At 39.4% G+C, this 25276-nt stretch overlaps 3 protein-coding genes across 4 annotated transcripts; all 3 read right to left on the bottom strand.

Annotated features, from left to right (window-relative positions):
* Window positions 1-5346: 5346 nt before the first annotated feature.
* Window positions 5347-10043, bottom strand: aire (autoimmune regulator). 2 transcript variants are annotated; one of them, XM_088014663.1, is made up of 13 exons: window positions 9832-10043; window positions 9455-9629; window positions 9215-9346; window positions 9041-9106; window positions 8799-8960; window positions 8508-8581; window positions 8304-8425; window positions 8140-8209; window positions 7826-7960; window positions 7613-7731; window positions 6740-6818; window positions 6547-6645; window positions 5347-6246 (listed from the first exon to the last, which is right to left on the bottom strand). In XM_088014663.1, exons 1-13 carry the CDS (start codon window positions 9976-9978, stop codon window positions 6163-6165), a joined length of 1464 nt encoding a protein of 487 aa, XP_087870789.1. In that variant the 5' UTR covers window positions 9979-10043; the 3' UTR covers window positions 5347-6162. The 2 variants fall into 2 exon arrangements, with proteins under 2 accessions (XP_087870789.1, XP_014867721.2); XM_015012235.2 differs by having other exon boundaries at window positions 8508-8635; window positions 8823-8960.
* A 1961-nt stretch (window positions 10044-12004) lies between these two features.
* rab6bb (RAB6B, member RAS oncogene family b) lies at window positions 12005-19259 on the bottom strand. The gene is made up of 8 exons (XM_015012240.2): window positions 18786-19259; window positions 15736-15794; window positions 15256-15309; window positions 14643-14748; window positions 14420-14531; window positions 14190-14283; window positions 13585-13651; window positions 12005-13150 (listed from the first exon to the last, which is right to left on the bottom strand). Exons 1-8 carry the CDS (start codon window positions 18853-18855, stop codon window positions 13086-13088), a joined length of 627 nt encoding a protein of 208 aa, XP_014867726.2. The 5' UTR covers window positions 18856-19259; the 3' UTR covers window positions 12005-13085.
* An 803-nt stretch (window positions 19260-20062) lies between these two features.
* espnlb (espin like b) lies at window positions 20063-23881 on the bottom strand. The gene is given in 5 exon segments (XM_088014681.1): window positions 20063-21736; window positions 22428-22607; window positions 22892-23010; window positions 23723-23870; window positions 23873-23881. Coding segments are annotated over 5 exon segments (2043 nt in total). The 3' UTR covers window positions 20063-20149.
* Between the last annotated feature and the right edge of the window lie 1395 nt (window positions 23882-25276).

Here is a 25276-nt window from a genome sequence, read left to right as displayed (position 1 = left end):
TGACTGGAAAAAAAGGCCTCTATGACTTCCAGCTCTGTTGTTGCCCCATCAAGTCGCAATGATTCAGCTGTGAGATATGTAAATGGTTTCAGCTGAAGTCTGACACAGACTCGGTATTGTGTAAACTAATAAAAGCCCATTGTTTTATTCTATGCAACATGGTTTATTTTTAGTGTCGAGACAGAAACCAGAGGGAAAATATCTAATCTCTGGTTATTTAAGTCATTAATAATATGAAATGGAAGGGCAAAGAAGTAATCTCTGTGAAGCCAATGAAAAGTCACATTGTGCTCTGCCCCAGTTAGATATAACTGTCTGTAGAACTGCTGTGCTTGCACTGTGTACTTGATATTATTGGAAAACAAGCAGAATCAGTAACACATTTCTGATGCTGGCTGGCTGCCGTTACATGTGCTTCCGTTATCTCCACGTTTACAGTCTGTCTGTGATCTGAAGCCCTCTTGCGTAACCATTTAGACAAAACTACATTATAATCTGTACAAAAAATGTAAACAAGATTGTTTTAAAGATCAATGTTATTGCACTGAAAACTAATGCCTTGGTCAATAACACCTGCAACTTACGTGTATCTACAACTAACGAGTGAAACCAATATTCATCCTGAATATTGACTGAACGGCCTGTAAAAATGTGGCTTTGAGATTTTATTCACATCTTTAGACAAGACGACGGGAAACGGCTCTTCACTTTCTGAGTTGTAGACTTCTCCATCAACTTCCCTGGTGGCCATTTTCAGACGTTCTCTGATGACTCTGCTGTGGTTGGTTTCATCGCAGAACACAGAACTTTGTGGACTGGTGCCAGCAGAACCACCTCCCGATAAACTCTGCTAAAACCAAGGAACTGGTGATCCACCAAACCGGCACCAGACGGTGAGACAATACAAATAAAATGGTGCCGGTTTGGCATATATATTAACGAATACAGATGCATCTATCCAGATGCACATTACTTATTTGAACATTACTAATTTGAATATGGTATTTCTTAATAACCGCACATGTAAATTTCTCCTCTTTTATTCTTATATTTATATATTTCTACTTTTGTGAGCATATGCATTGTTCTACTTACATAAACTTGCTGCTTTTGACACCTGCCTTTTCCCACTGTGAATATTCTATTCTATTCTATTCTATTCTATTCTATTCTATCACTGGGACTTGTTTGCCAACTATAGAGAGACTGAGAGTGAGACATTATGTTGATAACTTGCTCAAGGTCAGTAGGAACCAATTGTTTTTCTCAAAATTTGTTAAACTTATATTACAGATAAAATTCGTAACATATTGAGTGGGAGTGAAAATAACAACCAGGTCAAATTCTGTAAAGGAATGCTACGTATCCTATATTTTGCGTTCATGCACTCTTCACACTACCGATAGTTATGATCACAGGAAACCCTGTTAGCACTGTAGTCCCAAAGCAGGAATGCAAACACCCGACAAGCTCTTCCAAGAATCCCCCAGTTGAGGACTTTTCTGGAATGTCCTAACAAGCCTTCCCTGCCGTGTTTACAGTTTCATACCAATGGCAACCCTGCAATCTGTCTTGCCAGCATGTCATTATCTGGACTTCTCAAAAGGAAACACAGGGGAGCAACTGGATGAGATTTCTCCTCTATAAACAGGTTCAGGCTATTTGAAAGCTGACCATGCGACTCTATGCAGAGCAAGAAACGGAGATAAAATCCGACCACTGCTCCTGCTGTAATTGGGTTTTGTTTACATTGCTACCCATCACTTTAAATCAGGAAGATGTTTGTTGAAGTAAATAATTTAATTTTCACACCCAACTAGACACAGTGTTCTGATCAACTTCAGTGAGTTCTGAAAGAAAAATAAGATCTCAGACGTTACTGACTTCGGACCGCTCGCTCTTATATAACCCAGGAATGTTGGCACCGGACCATCTCACTAAATCATGCAGAGGAGCAAAGGTTCAGAAAAAAAAAAAAAGCAACATTCATTTCAATCCCACAGGCGTCCAGCGAAGTCTTACAGTGCTTCTAAAGTTTATGTAAACAAGCATTTTCTAAATCATGGCAACAAGGAATTTATTTGTGTTGAAAACAAATTTCAAAGATGGATTTATCTGAAAGTCATAGAAGCCTCCCTAAGAACAATAAGTCAGCGTTTGACTCATTTCTGGTTGAATGAGCATGTTCGCTATTCAGACCTTTACAACTCATTTTGATCCAAGTAAGGAAAACGGTACATGCTCTACATGTTCAAGTACTCCTACATTCAAGCATTATGGGTCATTTGCTTTCTCGCGCATATTTAAATTTGAGTAACATCACATTCTCAGTATGATGCAACATATACAACTATAACAGCCTCAAAACTATATGAGGTATCTATACCTTTCTCACCTGTTCGCCTGCATTTCTCCTTTTGAATAACGGCTCAGTGTTTCTTCTGCCCCAAAGAAACACAAAGTTATTTGTTAAAACGTCCTAGACTCTCTGATCGACAAAAAAAAAGTAAAGTATATATTTAAGAAAAATCATTCCCGTGAATGAATGTCCTTAGTTTAAAGGTTGGGATTTTCAAAAAAAAAAAGTTTTATTCTTCTCAAAATAAAGATTAAAGATTCATCATTGGTTTGTTTGACACTCAGTGGCTCAAACTTCTGGTATTTCCTGCTTTTCAGCTTCACACCAACAGCGCTGTGGGACCCTCACAGACTACTTCCTGTCCTCAACAATACTACTGACAAAGAGTGAAAGTACCTTTGCCAGTAAGTCGTGTATATTTTAATACGTGAGACCAGACCAGCCCCTGCCTCCATTCTGGGAACGGTCTTTAAAAAAAAAAAACTTGGAGAGAGATAAAATAAAATGACTAAAAGATGCCCCGAAACATGGGGAATTTCACCTTTTATATATTTTCAGGAGTTTCCGATTTTGTGGCCAACACCATAGTAACAGGATGTGTGTTTAAGGAACATGACCCTGTGACTTCACACTGACTGACAAAGGAACAAAACACTGTAGATATCTGCCTTACTGTTATTCTTAGGGGTTTCACAGCTTCTCGCTTTACTTACTGTCCAAACATAAAAACTCTGAGAAACGTGGGCACATACTTTTAAAACAATTTACATTTTGTCACAGCTGACAAATCGGTGAGATAAAATGCAGGTCAGGTCAAGAGGAGGCGCTCTCCAACAGTTGAAATGATGAGACAACGCATTAGGGAGAGGAACATGACTACTGACTCACAACTCAGTTAGGCCTTTGTTCCTCATTAGACATCATGAATGAATGCAATGGTAATATTTTGACTGGAGAGTAGAGATGATGCAAGAAAGGTGATGAACCACAATCTAGACAATAATGCAGTATTATTCAGCACATATCATTTGTATAAGCTCCAGATAAAGGATATAGTTTTATATCTATAAGAAAAATAAGGGAAGTACAAATGCTTCTCCTTTTGAGAGACATTAATGTGATTTTTATTATGAAGCTACAATTAATATCAACAAATCGTTATGAGCCATTAACCCCTCCATGAATCATCACTGGCTAGTAACCAAGCCCATCCTTTCACAGTAAAACATGGCACAGCTGTAGTCAATAAGTCATTTGCTCACTATCTGACGTTTTCTCCAATTCACTGCACGAGACGAAAGCTTTTACTAAGATTTAAGTCCAAGTCTACTGGAGTAGGAGTCTTACTTGAGTCAGCATCTCGGTCTCGAACTTTATTAACCGGTTCAATAGTTTAACGTTAAGAAAATTTGTGTTTTGGTCATCACTCCCTGTGAGGTTACGACAAGGTGTTCAATGAGCTTCAGTGAGGAAAAACAAATTACAAACATGAGGGACAGGTGATGACCGCAAAGATATGAGTTCACTTCTGGGTGAATGTGGCTCTAGTTGCATCAATTGTTTAGAACGACTTAGCAGGTGCTATTTAAAATTAGTTCCTTCACAAGGACCCTTGCTTGTCAAACAACAATGAGCTGAAATGAACAAAACTTAGACAGAAAACAAAGATAACTGAGGTATAACAACAACTGACTTCACCTAAAATAAACCCCTTAAGCTTCCTCACGTCAGTCATCTCTAGGATTTTTTTGTTTCTTTCACATGTTTGCTTTGTTCTGAAAAATTCTGGGTAATTCCCACTTCGCTTCACTATCAACACAAACATTGTTTGTCAAAGGAAATGCTTCCTCTTATCATGCAGCAATGCTTGCTTGACAGTGTTGGCACAGTGAAATCCAGCAGATGGTGCTTTGTTGTACTTGTCGGACGGGAGCCACCTTGCGGTGTGAAAATATTTGCTCTTTTTCGCTTAGGTGAATAAAGCAGTTTTTGTGTGTTTTATTAGTTTGTATAATAAGCATTTGTTTCCCACTTAAATGAACTTGGTTACAGTATTTGATTTGCGGAACTAGATAGGCAATCTGAAGACTGGAAAAAGTGATTTATCACATGAATTAATCTGAAGTTACGTTGCATAAAGTTTATGTTATGAAAAACTATTTTGCTACCCCCTTTGTTTTTGTGTGATGCTGCCTTTCCCACGAAAGCCATAGTTTCAGAAGATGCTGCATGAGCAATTTAATATAAATGTGCTGACAAACAAACAAATCCGCACATGTGTAAAGGCGCAGCACCAAGCATATTAATCATCCTCTGTTTTGAGCCTGGAGGAACTGGGAGCCATGGAAACCAAATACCAAGAGGAGAAAAATCTTTGTGCTTCTTGTCCAAGTTTCATCCCACTGGCGGCCGTACTAAACCTCACGAATCGCATGACAATAACAACATTCCTCATCTATGTGATATAGTCCAGCAGGAATTCCTGTTAAACAGAGGAATTTCTCAGGGCAAATACTTCACTGGATTAAAAACATCTGGTGCACCGTGCAAATCTGAAACAGAAATAATGTTGAAAATTGTATTGTTGTTTTTCTTGTTCCGACGATATATGTGATAAGTGTTGGTCTGGGTTTGTGCACTTTGTGCAGAACTACCTGATAGTGTTGAGAGTAGAGATTTTGTTGTCAGGATGTCAGCAGACAGAAAGAACTTGTAGCATTTAGGGACCTTTTAGGTAACAACAGCAAACAGAAAACAAAGATAAAGGCTTTTATAAAATTCTGGCTGCGGTAGTTACACTAGCGGTTCAAAGTCCATTGCCAGTATGCCTGTGTGAGTTTTGACCCTAGTGCGTTGTTGATGCTACAGAGAAACCCTGGAAGCGCTTGTTAATATGTGCTGGGGTGAAGCTTGGGTCAGAGAGAACCGACATGTACCACAAAGCGTCTGTTTCTTTCAAACATTCCTGAAATAACTGTCATATGGGATGTGTTTTATTTATTTATTTATTTTAGCAAAAAAATAAACATTTTCTGACAACCACAAAAACATATATTTCAGCATAGAAAGTTTTTATAAATCTTGATTTTTTTTTTGTCATGTCTTGTCCAATAAAAGCCACAATCTTCACACTTAATGAAACCAAACTTGAATATTTTATCCTTGCAAAATGCCATGTGTAAGGAAAAACTGACACTGCATCATCTTGAACACACCATCCCTCGATGGCAATATTAGATGGGGGGTTAGAGGTTATAAAAAAAAACTTTCAGCAGCACAAGAAACTTAAAGATGCAGCCAGAGATACAGTGTTTTAGATCAAAGCAGTTTAATGTGTTTAAATGGCTTAGTCGAAAACCACAAATAAATCAAACTGGGACTCTGGAAAACTTTTGAAAACGTATTTTCAAGGTCCTCTCCATCCAATTGGAGTGTCTGATCTGAGACACTTTGCAAATATTTTCCTTCCACTTTACGACTCTGCAATATTCAATCACATCAAATCCTTCTGAAATGCATCCAGGTTTGTGGTAAGATCACAAAAATTAGTTAAAGTTCAAAGTTTTTTCAAAGTTCATATAATTTAAGATTATTGGCACAAGTACAGAAACACACAGAGAAAAGAGTGAGGGGGAAAAAATTATAAGACAATTTAAAATTAAACTGCCAATCATAAAACATTTATTTCCAAATTAAAGTGGGAGAGAGACTGTAACTTATGAGTGACTATGCTGTTTGAATTCAATTACCCGGGGGTCAATTTATCATTCCTGTTTTTATATCCCCGAGTGCATAATTGTGTTTCACTTGTAGCATCCCTGGGAGTCTGGAAGAGGCCTGGAGATGCTGTGGAAGGCCCACTGCAACAGGCCGTCAATGGAGTTCGGCTGCCACAGAAAGAGCAGACGAAGAAGAAGAAGAAAGATGAGATGTGAGCACATATCCAGCTGTCGTTTCAAAATGATGCGTTCTTCAAGATCAACTGAACTGAACGGCAAATGCAGCCAGTTAATACCCGAGTCTAACATTCATCCCCAGTCGATCCTGCTGCTATGTAAATAATAAATCATTACTAAAGCTTAAGTCAAATCAGAATACACTTAAAGTACAGCAGAAATAAAACATCAATCAGAGAAGAAGATAATGACTTTATTTTTTTGCATCATTTGGTATGTTATCACCCTTACATCTCCCAAGATGGAGTCCAGCTCGTCCTTATTGATGACTGGTTCGGAGAAGGAAGTGCTCTGATCTTGACTGAATGAGTTCTGGACTGAAGGCGCAAGCTAAACACAAACCAGAAAGAGCACAACGATCACAATGCAGCATGTGCAGGCTTCTCTTCTCCTTTGTTTCTGTTGTAAAGGTGTGTAGACACACCTGCATGCCTCTGGGCTCGGTTTCTTTCTCTGCAGAGCTGCCCCATGGCCTGGAACAGGACAGGCAGACGGATCTTCCCCTTTGAAGCACACAGACATCGCGAGTGACTCAGACCGAAGTGTGTCAGGTTTCCTTCGATCAATATGTAATTTGAGGATTGCGGACAGGGAGCTTCAAACTGTTCCAAATCACCAAGCCAAACACAGTTCCAAAATCATTTCACATTTTAGTACATCAAGGTCTATGTGGAACTGGTTCAAATGATTTGATTTATGTTAAATTTAAAACTAAAGCCAATATCAAAAAGGTAGTGCAACAAAAGTACAGGACATCTATCTTTCATTCATAATTAACATAATTTTCTGAAAGTACTGACCCTGAGTTACTACTGCAAAACACCATTTGTAATCCATTAGCCAGCACTTGGGAATTGACTCTACAAACACACTCTTAGTGCAATACTGGTACAACTGATCAATACTAGCCTGAAAGAGAGGGAGCTCCAAGAAATTTCCTCTGCACAGTAACCAATCAATGGTTCTGAAAAATTAGGCACACGATCCCATTATGGGGTACGAAACACAAAATAAGGGATCTGAACACGAAACCAGGAGTCAAAATTATTGCTATCAGTGTATTTTGGCTTGAGTTATAAGAAGAAACAAACAATGGTTGCTACACAGCACCCTATAGTATTATCTCACACTGCAAATGTAAATTGATCCAATTTGCATTTGCAGTGTGATTGATCTGTATAAATGTCTCCAATTGATTGGAGACATTCAAGGCTCTGTACATCATAATAATTTTTGTATTATTTCATCCGACATATTTCTCATGTCACTGATAAAAAAAAAAAAGTGGTTGTCTTACTTGGAAAAGTGGCAATGTGCATGGAAATGCTTTAAACACTGAAGGCAGTGAGTCAGATCTCCCCCAAGGTGGCAAACACCACACACCTCCCTCACGGCAACCATCTCTCCACCTGAGCACTGGACACACAGATCGCATTTGTAACGAGCAAGAGGCAGCAGAAACGGCAAAGAAGATCCAAAGGTGGAGGAAAGATAAAGTAAAACTCCTCACCTGGTTCTTGCCATTCGATGCTTTGACAGAGGCCGTGACACTCGTGAGGGAGGATGACAAAGTGGGGTAGAAAGAGTTGTCCAAGATGGAGTTGGTGGTGTTGATGCTGGTTTGCTGAGGCTGAGTGGGGAGAACCTGAATTGGAGAACAGAGCGCCACCTTTAAGTAAAGCACTGACTTAAAGTGGACACTTACAGACTGACATTATAAACATAATCATCGTTGATAATGAAAAATAGTATATAAAGTCCACCCGTATTCTTTTCAGACAGTGTTTAAATGTTATATTACAACAAAAGCCTTTACATACACACCTGGACAAGCTGTAGAGCATTTTCTTGTTTCACTCTAAGCCCACAGCACCACTCACACTGCCAAGAGCCGCTGTTAATTACAAAAATGCATTTTACTTTTAAAAGACTTTAACCAAATGCCTATGATCTAAAAGCTTCTCACATTTACCTCTGTAACCGTTTACCTCGGTATGGAAGTGAGTGGAGGGTTGAGGCAGGCGAGATGAAAAGCTCGAGGACAGCCGTCGCAGCAAATCAGCTCCCCTCCATCCTTACACACTGCGCACTCATCGTCATTAGAGTGTATCTATACACACACACCAACAAACACGTACAGCTGAGATCAGATGAGAAATAAAACAGCACCACTGACAACATTGATGGCTTACTATTATTGTGTTTGCCTCCCCCTGGTGGATAAACCTGGCACTCGCAGATTTAGACTTTTCGTGGGACTTCTCTGCTAAACTGTACGAGGGAAAACCTTCAGCGCCTTTGATGCACTTTCTGATGGAGCCTGTTTCAAGACAGCACCGTTTGCCTCAAATATCTTCTCATGTAGACAGAAAAAACAAACAAACAGTACATCTCGCTACCAACTTCTCACATAAAAAAAAAAAACATGTTACCAGATGGTAATGTCTCCCAATGCCAGTAAGCATCAAAGTTTAAAAAGTAACAATGCCAGTTTTTCAATGTCTTACCATCCAGTGCAGTACGCTCCTGTTTGATTTGTATGTTTTCTTTTTTATCCTGGCTGAATGGAAGATCTGAAGAGGAGGAAGATGAAGAAGAGGAAAGGGCTACGCCTCTCTGAACAGAGGAAGATACCACCTGCAGACCTGTAGCAGATTTCTGATATATTTCTGACATGAAATAAAAGCAACGCAGGTTCATTTCAATCAAGAATATATTGTATTACTGTTTCCAGATGGTAGTTGCAGTGCTCGCGCTTCACTCTTCACTCTGTACAACTTGACTTTACTCACTGGTGCAAAGATCAGAAAATCTAAGTTACGCTAAGCTCAGTTTGTCAGTAAGTTTACTGTAAAAATGCTGTTGGATTAGAAACTGATTGGAGGGAAGTAAAGATGACCTGTTCCATCGCTCGTCTTCGCATGATACTCTGAATGCTGAACCTTGTCCTCATGGCTCCTCTTCTTGCTGTGAGAAGCTTTTACTCCTCCAGAAGATCTGTTTTCAGCTTTGGACCGTGGAGCGTCCGGTCCTAAATGGACAGAATCAGCAGAATGAATGAGTCGGTCAAAGTCAGATGAGGTCAAGACGAGACTTTTATGAGATGGAAATGTTTTCAAGGAAATTGGACTTCACAGACTGGTATTCAGGTTAGCGAGAAGTGCCTTTAGCTTGGGGTAGCTGTCCATGTTGTAGTCCTTGGATAGGTTGCTCCAGAAAGCCTGGAGAGTTGATCTGCTCTGCTCAATCAGCCATGAAAGAAGGGAGTACATGGCTTTGTGAATCCCCTCGCTGACTTCCTTCTTTAGAGTATCCTAGAGAAAACAAAATGCTCTAGTATGTGGGTTTCAAAACACCGCATGGCAGATATACAGATTTATGTCACGGATAGAGCTGTACCGTCAAAATCTAAACCAAACAACTGAGTGTAGTTATCCACAAACATAGATATGTTTTTTTTCTTTTTAAGAATTTCACTTCTAAATAAAAGTTTGGACATATATTCATTTCACTTACCTGCAGCTGTTGTTCTGTGATTATGTTTTTGTCTGCCAAGCCATACACAATAGGAAAGGGGTCATCCACCGCCATCGCTATGTCAGTACGCAGCTCGCGCAGCAGAGAGCGAAGGTTGGCGTCCCTGAACACCTCCACTCTGGACATGATCTGCTTCAAGTGACAACGAGAACTTCAATGAGGAGCCGATCAGGCCTGAGATCGTACATTCACCCGTCTGGAGGAGGCGTGTCCTATTCAAGGGAGAAATTTTGACAGGTGTGCCATTCAAGAATGCCAGGAAATATTACGTATTGTACACCATTTTCCATTTTCCTGTAAAAGTGTGTTTAATTTCTGTATTAGATACACAATTATTGGTCACAGTTGAAGTAAAATTGACATCCGTATGAGACCACAGACCTGACGTACCAGAAGAAGACCCATTCCTTAGACCTCTGAGGAGTTTGGTTGTCCACCAACGACACCAACCGCCTTCATCCAGGGGAATACCTGTCCTCTTGCACCAGGAGAGCAAGGCGAGGCAACGCGCTGTTTTACAATGACAGTTTCCCTCCTAAAAGGTTCTTTCCATCTCAACTTCCCCTCAACTATCAGATTTGCAGACTCTGAGTCACCACAGAGAGCTCAGCATTAGTGTCATAATTATCACTTTCCAGTGAACTGGAAACAGCAAATCAGAAGTGTAAACTATTAGCTGATGGATTACATGGGGGCTATGCTCATGGTCCAGCTGTTGCTCATGATTTAGGAGCTGGAGAGTACTTTATTTTTTTCTCAAATGAGACACAAAATGCCTGTGTAAATAGTGCTGTTGTAGATTTGTTTAAGTTGATATCTGGAGTGACGAACACTAAGTTCAGCAGGTGATATGAAGCCTAATCTTTGTCTATCACTGTTAATTTGTTGATTTAATATAACTTTCTAGTGTTCACCTTGGTGATTTTTTAAAAGGGATTCATTATGTTTCCTTTATGGTCTGAGATAAGTTCTTTTGAATCATATCCATCCAAAAGTAAAAGTGAAGCTGCCTGTGTGTTTTTCTTTTTCTTTTTTTGAAGTGAAAAAATATATTTAAAAATATCTTAAATGACTTCCTATGTGTCACAAAATGCCTTCTGCTTTTCAGCAAGATTACAATTGCAAAAGTTGGACATTCTTTGATTGTGTTGGATACAATGTTATTGTACTGGAGTATTGAAATGTTTGAGATGGTTAAAGCTAGAAAGGATTTTTGTCCTTCTTTAAAGGCCCATTGAAAGATTTTTCAATTTTTTTATTTATTTATTTATTTATTTTTTTTGTAATGTGGAATTACAACAAATTGACCAGAGTTTAGTTGAAATAAACTTAATACAATTCAATTTAACTGCACTGGACTAAATCAAATTTCAGTTTACTTGAATGAATATGAATTGTGTTGAATGTGTATAACTAAAACAAACTGTATCAAAATGTATTGTTCTAGACTTAAACTGAATAAAATAAGGTCAAAATGCAAGAATTTGTACCAAAATTAGCCGAGCTGAGGTGCACTGAAAAAACGTTAAATAAAACAAACTAAGCTGAATTTCATTGCAATCCATTAAACTGGCATGAATCCAGTTGCATTTAATTACTGTTCGTTGTTGAGCTGAATTTACCAGATCTGAATTAAAACATGAAAACAAAACTATTAGATGAATTGGTTATTTTTAATTTCCTTTAGCTATGAGTGTGTGGGGCTGCATAGTTTTTTTGTTCTGTGTGACCCTATGATGGATTGGTTTGTTCGGGGGTTACCAACGACCTCTTGACATTACCCACGTCTGTGCAAGAGTAAGCAGGTATAGAATATGGATGTCCTGAACTGAAGTATGTTTAAGTATAATCTCTCACCGGAAAAAAAAAACCTCAAAAACAGCAACTCAAAAACTAAACAGACCTGTTTTAAATACTCTTTTGTAACCGTCAACATCAAAATGTTGAATCGACATTTTATTTAAATAGACAGCATGTTGAGGCCTGGAAGGTGTGCGATATCTTTGGTGTTCTGTTCAGTTTTAGTTTATTTCTTTATTTGACAAATTTCTCCTAGGGAGGACACTAAAGTATATTCTATTCTATTCCATGCAACAAAATATATTCTAAAAATATAAATAATAAAAAGGAAATACGCCATTTTGCTACCAGGTGAATGTAGATGGTTAGGAGAGTGAAGCCCTTTAATCTGTTAATTTATTAATCATTAAACATTATTACATTATTCATACTGGTGAACAAGGACCACTTCTACAGAGGGACGTTCACAACATACATATTACATTATTATATACAGTGCAGTGCATTACAGTGGATTGTTATATGTGTATTACCGGGATGGGGGGACAGGGAGACTGAAAGGAGAGAGGCAGAGGGAGGAAAAGAGGAACGGCGGAGGGTAAACTGGAGGGACGGGGGGGTTGTAACAGTAAGCTGTCTGTTTTATTAGCTCTTTTTTTAATTATTTCTTTTTTCTTACCACAGTACAGTTTGTTCTATAAAAGAGAAAGAGAGAGCAAAAGAGAGTGTGAAAGAGTGAGATAGAGAGAGAGATAGAGAGAGAAAGAGAGAAAGAGTGCCACGTTTTCACAGCTACTGTTAGGTGAACCTACTGGTTGTTTGACCCTTGTGGGGGAATATCAAATGAGAGATGTTTTGTCATGAGATGCTATAGAGAGATGCTATAAAACATTCTAAGATGTTCTGCCTCCTTCCAGCGCACCGAGACCTTGGAGGGCAGGTCAAAGGTCAAAGAACAGATCAGCGTGCATGCGTGCTGCAGACATTCAGACGTGTTCGGCCGTCAGAAGAAACGGCCGGCCCTCCGACGTTTTCCCCCTTCCGTGTTTAGGCATCATTTTTGGTGCTTTCCCTTTTTATTTATAAAAAATACAAAACATAACAGCGAAAAGAACTCTGTTGGTCGCTCCGTTTTTCTCGGGGTTTTTTTTTTTCTTTCTCACACTGTTTCTTCTTTAGTTGTTCCTCTTCAACGCAACATGTTTATTTATTTCTTTTTTTTTTCTTTACCCTCCTCCTCCAGTCTTACATATTGACAAAGTATACAATATCTTACAACTGAACAAGACTGAAAGATAACATTTGATTTGTCCAATCAGATACAAGGTCTGGCTCCTATATCCAATTAGAGAAGTCAACTGGAAGCTAGCCAGTATAAAGCAACACAACAAAAGCCTATGATGTGAGGGGAGCCATCCAGAAACAGCTCTGCATTAACACGAACAGCCGCCCTCCGGGACAGTGGGCTCTGCTGGTTTGTCCAGCTTGATGTCAATCACTGGGAAGGTGCCGTCAAGAAAAACACACTGGGACTCCTAGCATCAGCGTCAGATCTGTAATTCTCAGTGCACGTTCTTGTACAATAGAACGAAATGGTGAATGAACATACATCAAACACAGCATCTATTTTAAACTCTATTTCGTCAATTAATTGACATTATTCTCTAAGTGCCTCCTCCTCTCCTGCTGTCACTTTTCTGACAGCCACTATGTGGTGCCAAACCCTGCACCAAGAGCCTCTTTCCTGGCTCTGTGCAGTCCTTGCCTCTCGGGCATAAATCGTTTAATGGCGGGTGCTTCCGTATAGACAGAAGGCTCATCTGACTGTTTGTGTTTTTTGCCAGCAGCCACTAAAAGATTAAAAATAAGCTTGCCGGCTTCTCAAGACGCTTGGCTCTCGAAACGGCGCATCAGAAAAGCTGTAAAGGATACTGCCTTCGGGGTTTGCGTCGTCCAGACTTTCCATCCCAGGTAGGGCGGCCGCGACTCGACGAAACAGCTGGAAAGAGAAATAAAAACGTGGAGAAAAAAAAAAAAAAATATATATATATATATATATATATAGTAGAGGTTTATTTTTTATATTTATATTTGCACTATTAGAAAAAAAGGTCCCAGCCTAGGATCTTTCTGAATAGAGTAAAAATGTAAATTTTAGCATTAGAAATAATATTGTTTATCATTCATTTCAGCAAGATTTTTTTGTAGGGCACCCATTAAAACTGCACTTTTTCCTCTTCTTTTGCTTTAATTTTCATGAAATTAAAGCAAATACAAACACAACTAAAACAAATGGTGACGAGTCATTGTTGTTTTAAAGGGTTAAAGATATATAGACTTTTATTGGCTGATACATCTTGTCCATTATTTAGTTTTGTCTACATCTTAATAGATTTTGAGACATCAGACATTGTTGCTATTTATCATCAATTACATCTATATAAAATACTATAATTGTCTTTGCCTGTCAATTTGCTTCAAAGTTGCACCATAAATGCGGTAAAAAAAAAAAAATACGGTGAAACAGCCAGGATCACCTGTTTGACATTGGAGCCTGTCTTGGCACTGGTCTCGATGAACATGACGTTCAACTCCTTGGCTCTCTGCTCTCCTTCCTCGATCGTGATTTGCCTGCGGGGGGAAATCCAGCCAGACTCGACATCTGAGGCTGATTCATTCAGTTCTGACGTGTTGCTTTCAACAGCCTTTTTTTTTTTTTTTAAGCGGCAATTAAATGTTGGAGTTGAGTACAAAACAGAGTGCTTACCTCTTCTCCTCCAGATCTGTCTTGTTGCCCACGAGCATGATGATTACATCACTTCCTCTCTCCGTCCTGACGTCGTCAATCCATTTGCAGGTCTGCTGGAACGAATTTACATCTGTGGAGATCGACGCGTCAATTTAGAGTCGGCGTCTCACTGCGACGTTAAATACCAGTGTGCAAAAACACTTAGTTATTTAAAAAAAGAAAGGGCTCAACATGGACTCACTTGTAATGTCATAGACGACCACCGCCACTGTAGAGTCCCGAATGTAGCTGGGAATGAGGCTCCTGAAACGCTCCTGTCCAGCTGTGTCCCACAGCTGCAGCCTTACCTGAATTTGAACACACACACACACACACACACACACACACACACACACACACGCACACACGCGCGCGCACACACACAAACACACATGCACACTCTCAAGAGCTGTTTGTACGTAAACTGTTAATCTTCACACAAGCTAAACACAAGTAAAGGCTTTTTTTTTCTTTTCTTTTTTTTTTTCTGGGGGATAAGCCCATATCAGCTCGTGCAGGCTGGCAGGGGATAATATCCCGCGACAGAAATAGCATTTGCACAAGTTAAAGAAGATGATCCATGACTACAGCTTATTGCAAGGGGGAAAAAAAATGTTCCAAAGCTCTTACTAGGAGAAATAACCTTCAGATAATCATGTTAGAGCATAAAGAGAGCAGCGATTAAGCAAATCAAATCAAAGATTAGTCAAAACACAGCGGAAGCTATAGGACATTCAATGACATTGGCGTACTGAGACCCTAAAAGTGCAATGTTTCTACATGCAGGTTCCAGAATGAACATCAGAATTTCCTACTGTCCGGTCTTCCAGGTACATGGTCTTTGAGAGGAAGTCAATTCCAATGGTCGCCTGTGAGAAAAGAAAGGGCGAAAAACTGAGTCTTTAAACAATTTACTGCTCTAAGCAAAGTCATTTTTATGTATCTACAGAAATAATCAACCAAGCAAATAAACAAACAAACAAACAAACAAACAAAAAGAAAGAAAACTCATAGTGCTATGATGCAATTTAGTACATTTAGTTTGGTTATTATTAAAAAAAATACTTGATTGTATTATGACAAATCTGTTGAGTCACAATGCCGTTAATATGATTCATTAGTTCACAGTTTACATTTTAGTTCAATAACACTTATTAGTGTTATTCCTGCGCAAACAAATTTCCCAATCATTCAATACTGAAGTGCACTTACTGACCAGATCTATCCACTCAATCAATACTTCCTAACAGGTTCATTCACATGTTACACGTGTGTGTTTGAGCTCTGAGCCTCACCTGATACGTGTTGTCAAAACTGTCATACATGAATCTGGTGATGAGAGATGTTTTCCCCACTGAAACCAAAAACACACAGAAGTCGGTTTTGTTAGCTGAAACACTCGGTGAAATGTTTAATCAAACTATTTCTTCAAATGGAGTTGTTCTACGAAAGCTGTGTCAGGAGCAGAATATCCAACATTTGAAATGGTTTCTCAGGAAAAAAAAATTTAAATAAGCGGGTCTGCAATTAACACACTTTGTCGTCCTTTTCTTCCCTTTCTCATCCACCCCTTTCCTTGAACTTTATCCTTCCATTTAATGAGATCTATATCACGTGGGCAAATTATCCTATGGCAGACAGCCCTCCTGGTGGTCGGCTACCTCCTACCCCTCTTTATTTCAACAAAAGTACTTTATTTGTTTTGTTGCCCTTCATAGCATGCTGATATTTTAGTTCATTATTCGCTTCAGGTTTCTTATTCCTTACTCCCCTAAATATGGCCACAGAGTAACAAAACTCCTGAAATTCTGCTTTTGTTTCTTGTTTTATTTTGCCATGTGAATATTTTAAGTAGACCCCCATCTGGTCAGCCTTTTAGGAACTTTCTGGAAGAATCCGATTGGCTGAGATCCTGAAAAAAACATGTACCAAGCAATCCAACCTACAAAGCGAAAAAAAAAAAAGACAAATTCAAATGGTCAATATTCTAACAATGACGGAAAACATTAAGTGAGGCAAACTGTTTGACTTCTGCAATTTTCTCCGACACACCTGAATTAAATGGCTCATCAGCATTCTAGCCCTGCAGAGGCCTGGTAATGAGCCATTCATGTGATTCAGGTGTGTTGGAGAAGGGAGGCGCCTACAGGTTACAGCATGGTAGAGCTGATGGACTGAACTTGGGCACCTCTGCTTTAAGAAAATGAATAAAACTAACAAAAAAATCTACTACTACTTCTAAAATATATAAGCAGTGTACAAATAAACAAGGGAATAACTACCCCTTAAACATCATTTACCGGAGATGTAGAATAAACATAGTCACATGCTGCATAGACAATTTTACTCTGCATAAATCTGACAGCAAAGTGATTGCTAATTTCAAGTCTTAACAAAAGGTGATTTGGGCGTTCAGCCGCACTTACTGCATCCTTGCACCACAGGGCCAAATCACTGTCTCAAGGCTAATGGAAATTAAATTTAAAATGTACCTCTTCTTTGACATTTTAACAAATCATGTTTATAGTTACTTAACACTCCTATCGTCTAATGGTTTCTGAGACAGCAATTTATGAAGCAGCCAGAGGAGGAAACAACATTAGGCCTGCATCAGGAAAATGTGACACTGAAATGTTATTGCTGATAATTATAACAACAATATTAATTGGACGTAAACTACACTTTCCTTACTGCGCTATCTGAAGGGCCATTCACATAGGAAAGCAAAGTTTTGATGCACAACAGATAGAAAATATTGCATCCAAATTATGCTCGGGATCTTTTTTTTTTTTTCTTACTGATATTGCAATGATGATTGCTATTTGGCATGGTGCTGCTCTAGCAGGATTTGCCACATGAAACTCGATGTTGCCAAGCAGATGAAGGACTGTAGTCAAGTCACGTGCTGATGTAATCATGGTTTCTGTAACATTTTACCAATTGGCATAATGGATTTTCATTGGACTGCAGTGTTTTATCATGGAGATCAAATAAAGGAATGCTTCTTATTGAACATGTCTATATAACTGAGTTCTAGGAGTATGATTTCTGGGTGTGAACTAGATTCTTTTTTTTTTTTTTTTTTTGTCCTGAGTTTACATTCGTTGTGAAGTGACATTATATAGATCAAATAAGTGAACTGAAATGAACTAATCTCAATAAAGATATTTAGGAACATAAATAAATGGACCAAAGTGGGCCTTGTGCTCCCCATGCTCATTTACATCAATCCACAGGAAGATTTTATGTCACATCTGCACACAAGTGTGGATGGAAAGCGTATATGTCCAGCAGGCCTCCTTAACACTCCAGCCTTGAAAGCCTTATTGAAGCGATAGACCACACCAGGCCTGTCTTCAGCACCATGGACAGCAAACATTGCAGTACAGGCCACACAAACACACACTCACACAGATGCTTTTAGTCGACACACTCTCACACAGAAATAAAACAGACACACACGTACACACACAAACACACTAAGAAATCACAGACCTACTGTCACATCAGATCTGGTTATCCTTTCTTTATCATTGTTGTTTTTATAGGATATCGACTGTTTTTTTTTTTTTGCTGCCACTTTTTGGTGCCTAATATCTGAGGATGTCTTCAGGCACTAAACCTTTATTGATCTTCTTCTTGCCAATTTATCCCATCGCATGAAATCACAGACCTTCTTACCCTAAAAGAAAGGATTATTGATAACGCAGTATAATCTTTCAGCGATGTCAAGCCTTTCTTGTTTTTCTGGGATAATTTATGGGACAGAGCAAGAGACTGCGTGCTTTGGAGATGCTACAGACATCGGCAGTCTAGGGTGTGTCCCGAACTGACACATGGGAGACTGTTTGTTACCCTATCTAAAAATACAAAAAACTGACCAAGGGGAGATATTTGAAATGTTTTCATGCGTAACAATCATGTGGGATGTCAGGAAAAGGGGATGGAGATTAAAAAAAAAAAAGGGAAAAGATAAGAAAGATATTTCACGGTCACTGCAGCACATCAAAACATCCCCATTCATTTCGCCTGCTATGATACGAGTTAGGAGCTTTTGCGAAAATACACATCCGCTCATTCGCAATCACATTTCCTGATGTATAAGTTGAATTTACGCGTATGCGGCTTTTTTTCTTCTTCTCCTTTTTGTCTTCCGTTAATCAAATTATCCTGGTCCCACTGATGCTGCCAGCACTAACATCGGCATCACATACACCCAGGCCAACATCTTCTGGATTCAATTTAACCTCTTTAACATGTCAAAAAATATGATTATATACGTATTCTTCGTCATGCACACACACACATGTTCGACGTCCAAACCTCTCACCGATCACTGACTCACCGCTTTGCTCTCCCAAAAACACGAGTTTAAATTTCCTCAGGGGATTCCCCAAATCTCCTCCGGCTGACATGGCGGCAGATAAAAAGTCTAACTTAGATTTTTTTTTTTTTTTTTTTTAAATATGTATTTTATGTATATTGTTCTTCTTTATCGGCCTGCGTCTCTCTCTCTCTCTCTCTCTCGGCTATGGGTGCGCAGGAGGATCCTCCTCTCCTCACAGAATGGTGGGAATGCAGCTCAGCGTCGTCCTGTCAGTTTAGGTAGCGTTTGCGCATGCGCGACCTCACCTCTTTCAAATCCCTTACCTTTCCGTTCGTATTCAGAGATGATTTTCCTTCCTCGAGATGGAAACGTAACGAACAGACACGGTGACGGTAAAACGTCATCGATAGAAATTAAAATCCAGTTGACATAGTTGTCTGCCCCAATATAAATGAGCTAATTGGCTCTGAATTCATGTATCAAGTTAAAATCATGGCCTTCCTTTTTTAAAATAAGAATCTCTGTGTAGACAGTAAACACATTTTTGATTAAGACAACCTTTCTGTGCTTAAAAGTATCGTTCTGTATTGGTCTTGTATCTTAAATGCCGTGTTTTTATTTGCTGTGACAAGTGATATAATTAGGGATATAATCTTAGTTAACCCTTCCATGCATGAATTATGATCCTTTATGTCAGGATTTTTTTTTCCAATTTATTATTTTTTTATTTTCTTAAGGCATAAAAAAGTTAAGAGAACAAATTTTGTAAAAAAAAAAAAAACCTACAATTTTTACGAGGTGATTAGTTGTAGTTTTTACCAAATACAAAGTTGTTATTTGGAAAATACATCACTAAAATTAATTAATAGGGGTTACATAATATCACTTTTTTTTTTCACCTGCAAGAGTCCTCTAAAGTAGTGGATATTCCTGAGTAGCTTTTTTGTTTGTCTGCCACATTAGATTTAATAAATATTTTTTTGCACTTAACAGTGGATGGCCAGTAGTTGATAGTGTATTGTATGATTTATTGGTGTCCACTTTTGTGGTCTGTGTGCATAAAAATCAACGTGAAATACAAGAAAATGGCTTTAAGATAACTATCCACTGCAGTGACCGCTATGCATGAAAGGGTTTATTGTGTTCAACAAAACTGCAGTTGGAAACCTTGGACATCTGTAGACATTGGGTGTTTAAAAATCTAAAATTCAAACGCATTTTCTCTACTTCCAAAATTGGTGAAGGTTCTTCAAAATACTGAAGTATTTTTGTTTGCAATAACTGATCATCAACAATACTTTCTCTGTGTTTTATTTAGGATCCATCTAAAGCAAGCTCTTCAATGTCATTCTGTCCAAATATACTCCCCATCAAACTTTAGCTCAGTGTTCAAAGTCAAACAATTCTGCCTCTTTCTCTTTCCAGAAAGCAAAACTGCGATCGATATATTTGCATATATCTTCATTATTGAAACAGGAAACGTCCGCGTCACTGCCGCTCTCATCTGGAGTTGCATTTTGGACTATAACCTTGGGTACAGGTTTAAAGTCTGGCACCAGTGACGACGGGCAGCGACACGGTGTCGATTCGCCGAAGAATTGATGTTTGAGGTCTTCAAAGCCGTCGCTCCACTGCCGCCTCCCAGACTGAATTTCCTGGAGAACGGCCTTGTGGAAATCCCGCACCTTCTCCCAGGGGAAGAAACTGATATGGTCAAAAACCTCAAAGCAGAGGAGATGTCTCATCTTCCTCTCCTCAGCAGACAGGTCTTGTTCTAAGATGTGGAAATAACCCAGCATGAAGAGGTCGAGGGTCAAGCTGTCGTGACTCATTGAGACTCCATCGGTTTCTGGCAGGAACTGCTCTGGGGAGTAGGTAAAGTGGGAGTTACATGAACTTTGTGAGGAGACCAACTGGGATTTTTGAGTGTACTTTAACGCCAGCTTATTCCTCCAGGAGTTTAACATTTTGTCCACGGCACCTCGTTGCTGGCAGAACCGGAACAGAGAGTGGGGTTTCTGTTTCAGCTGAGCTGTAGCCACTTTCCCTGATGCTGCAGGTTTTTCTTGTCTCTGTCTTGCTGCTCTCATTGAGATGGCATATGCAGACTTCTTCCAGTGACTCAGGAATAACACAACTATCCGCTCTTTCCTTAAGCTGGTGGTCTCCATCACAGCTCCACAGGTTTTAATGGCGCCATGACTAAGGAGTGTGTTCACGTCATCACTGCTTCCTGCTGATGGTCCAACCCAATTCTTGCCCTTCAGCCGCTGTGCTCCATGTACAACCCCAGCAAAGGGATAAATGCTTCCAATCTGACCCTCAAAGTTGGACCTGAGGTTTTTCACTGACACACCAGACTGCTGGATCTCCCTCTCCACCTTCTCTCTCTTTTCTCTATTGCAGCTGCTGCTCTCCAAGCGATGGCTGAAAGCAGACGCCATCCCAATATGGGGTATCCTACATCCACTGGATGTCTCCGCAGGTGCAGACTCCTTTTCTTGCATCAATCTCGAGTCCAAATCAATTTCAGAGGCAATTATATTTTCTTGCAAACTCATCATGCCTTCGACCATTCCTCCCACCGACCCCCACTCGCTTTCTTTTCTCTGTGTTTTAGTCAGATTGGCCACCAGCAGAGACATGTTCTTGACAATCTCTGAGACACGATCGCACCAGACGGGTAGAGTCAAGGGTATTTTTCCCTCAGAGTCCATTCTTTGTAGAATCTCCTTGTTGAGGGAAATATTGACGATAGGATCAGGTAAGATTGCCTTTAACTCCTCGGTTAGCCTGGTCAACTCTAACTCATAAGCCTGGCAACGTTTCTGCAGAGAAACAGACTCAATTTGCTGCTGCAAGAAAACCAGATCTTCCTCTTTTAGGAGTTCACCAAAGGGCCCTAAGATGGCGTTGTGAGTCTGGGAGTATTTCCAGGAATCCGGTGGCATGTAGCCATTCAACATATTCTGTAAAAAAACAAAACAATAAAAAAATAATTCATAATTCTGATGCATGATTATTTGTTTTTAAATAAAACTTTAGCATTTTGCACAAAAGTACAGATGATAATAATGAGGCTTAACATCTGATGACATACACTACTTTGACAAAAGTATTGGATCAAACATCCAAATCATTAAATTCAGGTGTTATGCACACTGTTTTGTTAAAGATGTGAGATCTGTGAATTTCAGCATTGAAAGACTGTGATTGGAAGCCACCAGCACAATAAGTCCATATGTAAAATTACCTTCAAAGGGATCAGAAGCAACAGTGACTCATCCACAATGAAAAAGAAGGTTGATAAAGCATATTATGTGCAGAGTTCATAGAGTTTTGCTATTTTTTTCAAGCTCGATAGTTTCAGACCTCCAAAGTCCGTGTGGTTTTCCAAATAGTAATTTTTCTGTCGTTTCTCTCAACGTTATCAAAACTGGACAGAAAACCATTAATATGTTTCACTCAAAATCTATATAAACATCACTTTCTCTGGGGCTGCTTGCATTAAAAAACGTCTCATCTTTCGAGGATTGTCAAACTAAAAAGCATTTACATTATTATTTGGACATTCACATTATTGGTTGTTTTCTTTCTAAAACAATGTGCTCTGTTTTTTTTTTTGTTTTTTTTTTTCCACACAAAACAATGAAGGAGTACCTGTGCCTCCTCTACCTCTTCATCTTGCATCCTGACCTGGAACTGCCGAACCATCACCTGCCGTTTCCATTCTGGTATGGGGCGTCCAGTTTCATCGTGGGTTGGCACCAGCGAGTCAATGTCAGCCAAGATCATGTTGACACTTGGTACCTCCTCCTGCACCTCCTCGCTGTCAAGCCACTATTGGTTTTCAATGACACAATACAGAGTGACGCCACTGATGTCCGGATATCTAGCCATGCATGTTAAGATATTTCAATTTTTGACAAACTGCAGTTTATCCATTTGATTTCATTGCATTTGCAGGCGCCTTTTAATCGCTTAAATTGCCAAACAGTTTTTATCTTTGTAATTAAGTAATTGCGATTCTTCTGGCAAGAGGATTTTTTTTTTTTTATTCAAGATGATTTGAACTTTTTAGGAGGGTGTAATGTTCACTTGGAGGACTGCGCCACATGACTCACAGTTTGCCCGGTGAAGACTGCAGTTAAGCCGGCATGCTTCAGCGATTTAATAGGCTTCATCCGAGACATCGGCGTGAGGTCTCTCTCTGGAGGCCTCAGGTGATTGAAGGATGTCACCACTGTAAGCAAATACAACAAAGGTGAAAGGTCAAATCATATGGTTTTACCAATGTGGCTTAGAGCAATGAGTGAAAGTCTGTTTTGAAATGTGTGAACAACATATTTAAAATTATATAATTTCACACTTCTTTTCATTGTTGTATCAAAGTCAGATTTCTGAGCTGAGCTGTGGATTTCTGTAGCTTCTCCAGAGTTACTGTAGACCCCTTCACTGTGTCTTTGATTAACGCTTACCTTTCCCAGCCTTGAGTGGGCAACCATTTATTGGTATGTTTGGACACATACTGTACTCTTCCTATTAATAATATTAATATTTTTCCTTTTATATTAATTTACAATCAAACACAGATTTAAATGTCCCCACAATTTCACCACTGATGTGGGTAGTGTGTCCCTTGCTTGTCGTGATGCTTTTGGGGCTTGACAAAAAAACATCACAATGAAAAGCTATGAAATCACAAAGACAGACTTAACTAGGCGAGTTCTGAAAATAACCGGTTGCAATTGATTTTATTTATGTGTACCAGAGTTTATGAGTATGCCATACTTTCAGATTTTTATTTGTAGAGGAAAGAAAAAAAAAAAAAAAAGAAAATTATGTCTCCCCCTCATTTAAAAAATTAACTTCTTTGTATTAAAATTCAAATAAAATCCAATGAAACTTGTAGTTGTAGTCTGGCAGAAGCATAGCGATATCTCTGGCCTCATTACCTGAGGAGGCCAGTTGAACCTGCTGCATGGACCCTGTAGGGTGTTTTTTCGAGGAGGCAGCAGGGGTCGGAGAGGTGGAGGTCACAGGAAGTGGGGTGGGGTGGCGAGGCAGGGGGAGAACTTCCTTCACTGGCTGCTGGGGAGACACACAGCAGGCATGAGCAATGCTCTAAAGGACAGCCGAACCAACATGCAGCTTTTGTTTCAATATGTTCTGGTTCCAAAATCTTCCTTTAATGCTACCTTACTTGAGTGTTAATCTTCAACGCAATGTAGCAATTAGCAGCTCCATCAAATGCAACTATTTATCCTGTTCTTAAAGCATTTCATTTTCCTTCCACTGAGGTGGTTTTTATTTCAGATCGATGGTCACCTTATTGTTCTCCATTCTTCTTCTTCTTCTTCTTCTCCTCCTATCTCACACTCTGGCAGATCCAAGAAGCAGCGGCCCCTCTTTTGAAAAGACAAAAGAGACCAATATAACAGGAGAAGAAGGAAATGCTGCAGAAATGAGACACGGCTTCACAACAATCAGCCAGGAGATGAACGTTGTCTAATAGCAAACACACACTGAGTTAATGTAAAGACATAGGCTGTAGTGCTCGAAACTGAGACAGGAAGTGGTGAAACTGGAGCCTGGGCAGTGGATGTATAGTAGCCCCCAGCAGAGTGCAGGAGAAAGCCTGTTGGAGCAACTGAGACGCTGCTTTGAATACTGGATCCAAACATATTATCTATTTCAAGCCATGTTTTGATTTATCCACATGTTGAATTGCATTATTCTGGCAGCTGTGTGCATTACAGTGTTAGTGCTTCATATAATTTTAATGAATTTCTCAATGCAAGTTTCCTGTGTTACAATGATTAATAAAGCAGAGTAATTTGATAATTTAGAAAAGCTACGTTACATAGTTGTCTTAAAGAAACCTCTTTAAATAGCAACTTAGGTAACTATTTTTTTTTTTAGAAAAGTCTCATCTTTAATTGATCCAAAATTCAAAAACGATAAGCAATATTATAAACATTCCTCTGATAATTGTAAGCAAAATTCTACTCACACTTACATTTTGCTCCCCTGCAGTGTAATGAGGATGCCAACAGCACTGACAAGAGAAACATTCAGCTGAAAACGCAAGAGAAGAAAACACACATGTCTCGCTCTTTACCTTGTAGAAGCCCAGAACCAATAAAGCCAGTGAGCAGCATCACCTGGATCCAAACCTCAGACAGGGGGGCCCTCTGAGTGTGCATAATTAAAGCAGTGGGATAGGATGACTGGGACCTGGAGGTATAGAAACGATAGCTCTGTGAATGTATGTGGGGGACAAAATGCTGTAGAGTACTGAACACACACCATCAGGTGTAAGTGTGTGTGTGTGTGTAGAGGGTACATGATTAGTGCAGCATGCCCCTTAAAGGTGGTAGTATGTCTTTTCCCAACACTTGCAGTTGGTTTGTGTCGATTTGGCGACCCCTACTGGCACTAGTCTGAGAATCACAAAGCCATGGGCACCATTTTGTGGGTCACTATAACGATGAACTGAAGGACAGCGG

The sequence above is a fragment of the Poecilia mexicana genome, unplaced genomic scaffold (assembly GCF_051168715.1).
Source record: "Poecilia mexicana isolate PSO_F unplaced genomic scaffold, ASM5116871v1 scaffold_17, whole genome shotgun sequence".
NCBI classification, from domain to species: domain Eukaryota; kingdom Metazoa; phylum Chordata; class Actinopteri; order Cyprinodontiformes; family Poeciliidae; genus Poecilia; species Poecilia mexicana.
Note: the sequence above shows the minus strand (reverse complement) of the source record. Positions and strands in the feature narration are given on the sequence as shown.

Excerpts from the sequence above, each read along its gene's own strand:
- aire (XM_015012235.2), bottom strand. The coding sequence starts at position 9,978 with ATGTCCAGAGTGGAGGTGTTCAGGGACGCCAACCTTCGCTCTCTGCTG. Across the intron at positions 8,961-9,040 it reads GCAACTACCATCTGGAAACA|GTCTGCAGGTGGTATCTTCC; the intron begins GTAATACAATAT and ends AATCTGCTACAG. Across the intron at positions 6,646-6,739 it reads CCGAGCCCAGAGGCATGCAG|CTTGCGCCTTCAGTCCAGAA; the intron begins GTGTGTCTACAC and ends GTTTGTGTTTAG.
- rab6bb (XM_015012240.2), bottom strand. The coding sequence starts at position 18,855 with ATGTCAGCCGGAGGAGATTTGGGGAATCCCCTGAGGAAATTTAAACTC. Across the intron at positions 15,795-18,785 it reads GTTTTTGGGAGAGCAAAGCG|TGGGGAAAACATCTCTCATC; the intron begins GTGAGTCAGTGA and ends TTTTGGTTTCAG. Across the intron at positions 14,749-15,255 it reads TGTACCTGGAAGACCGGACA|GTAAGGCTGCAGCTGTGGGA; the intron begins GTAGGAAATTCT and ends GTTCAAATTCAG.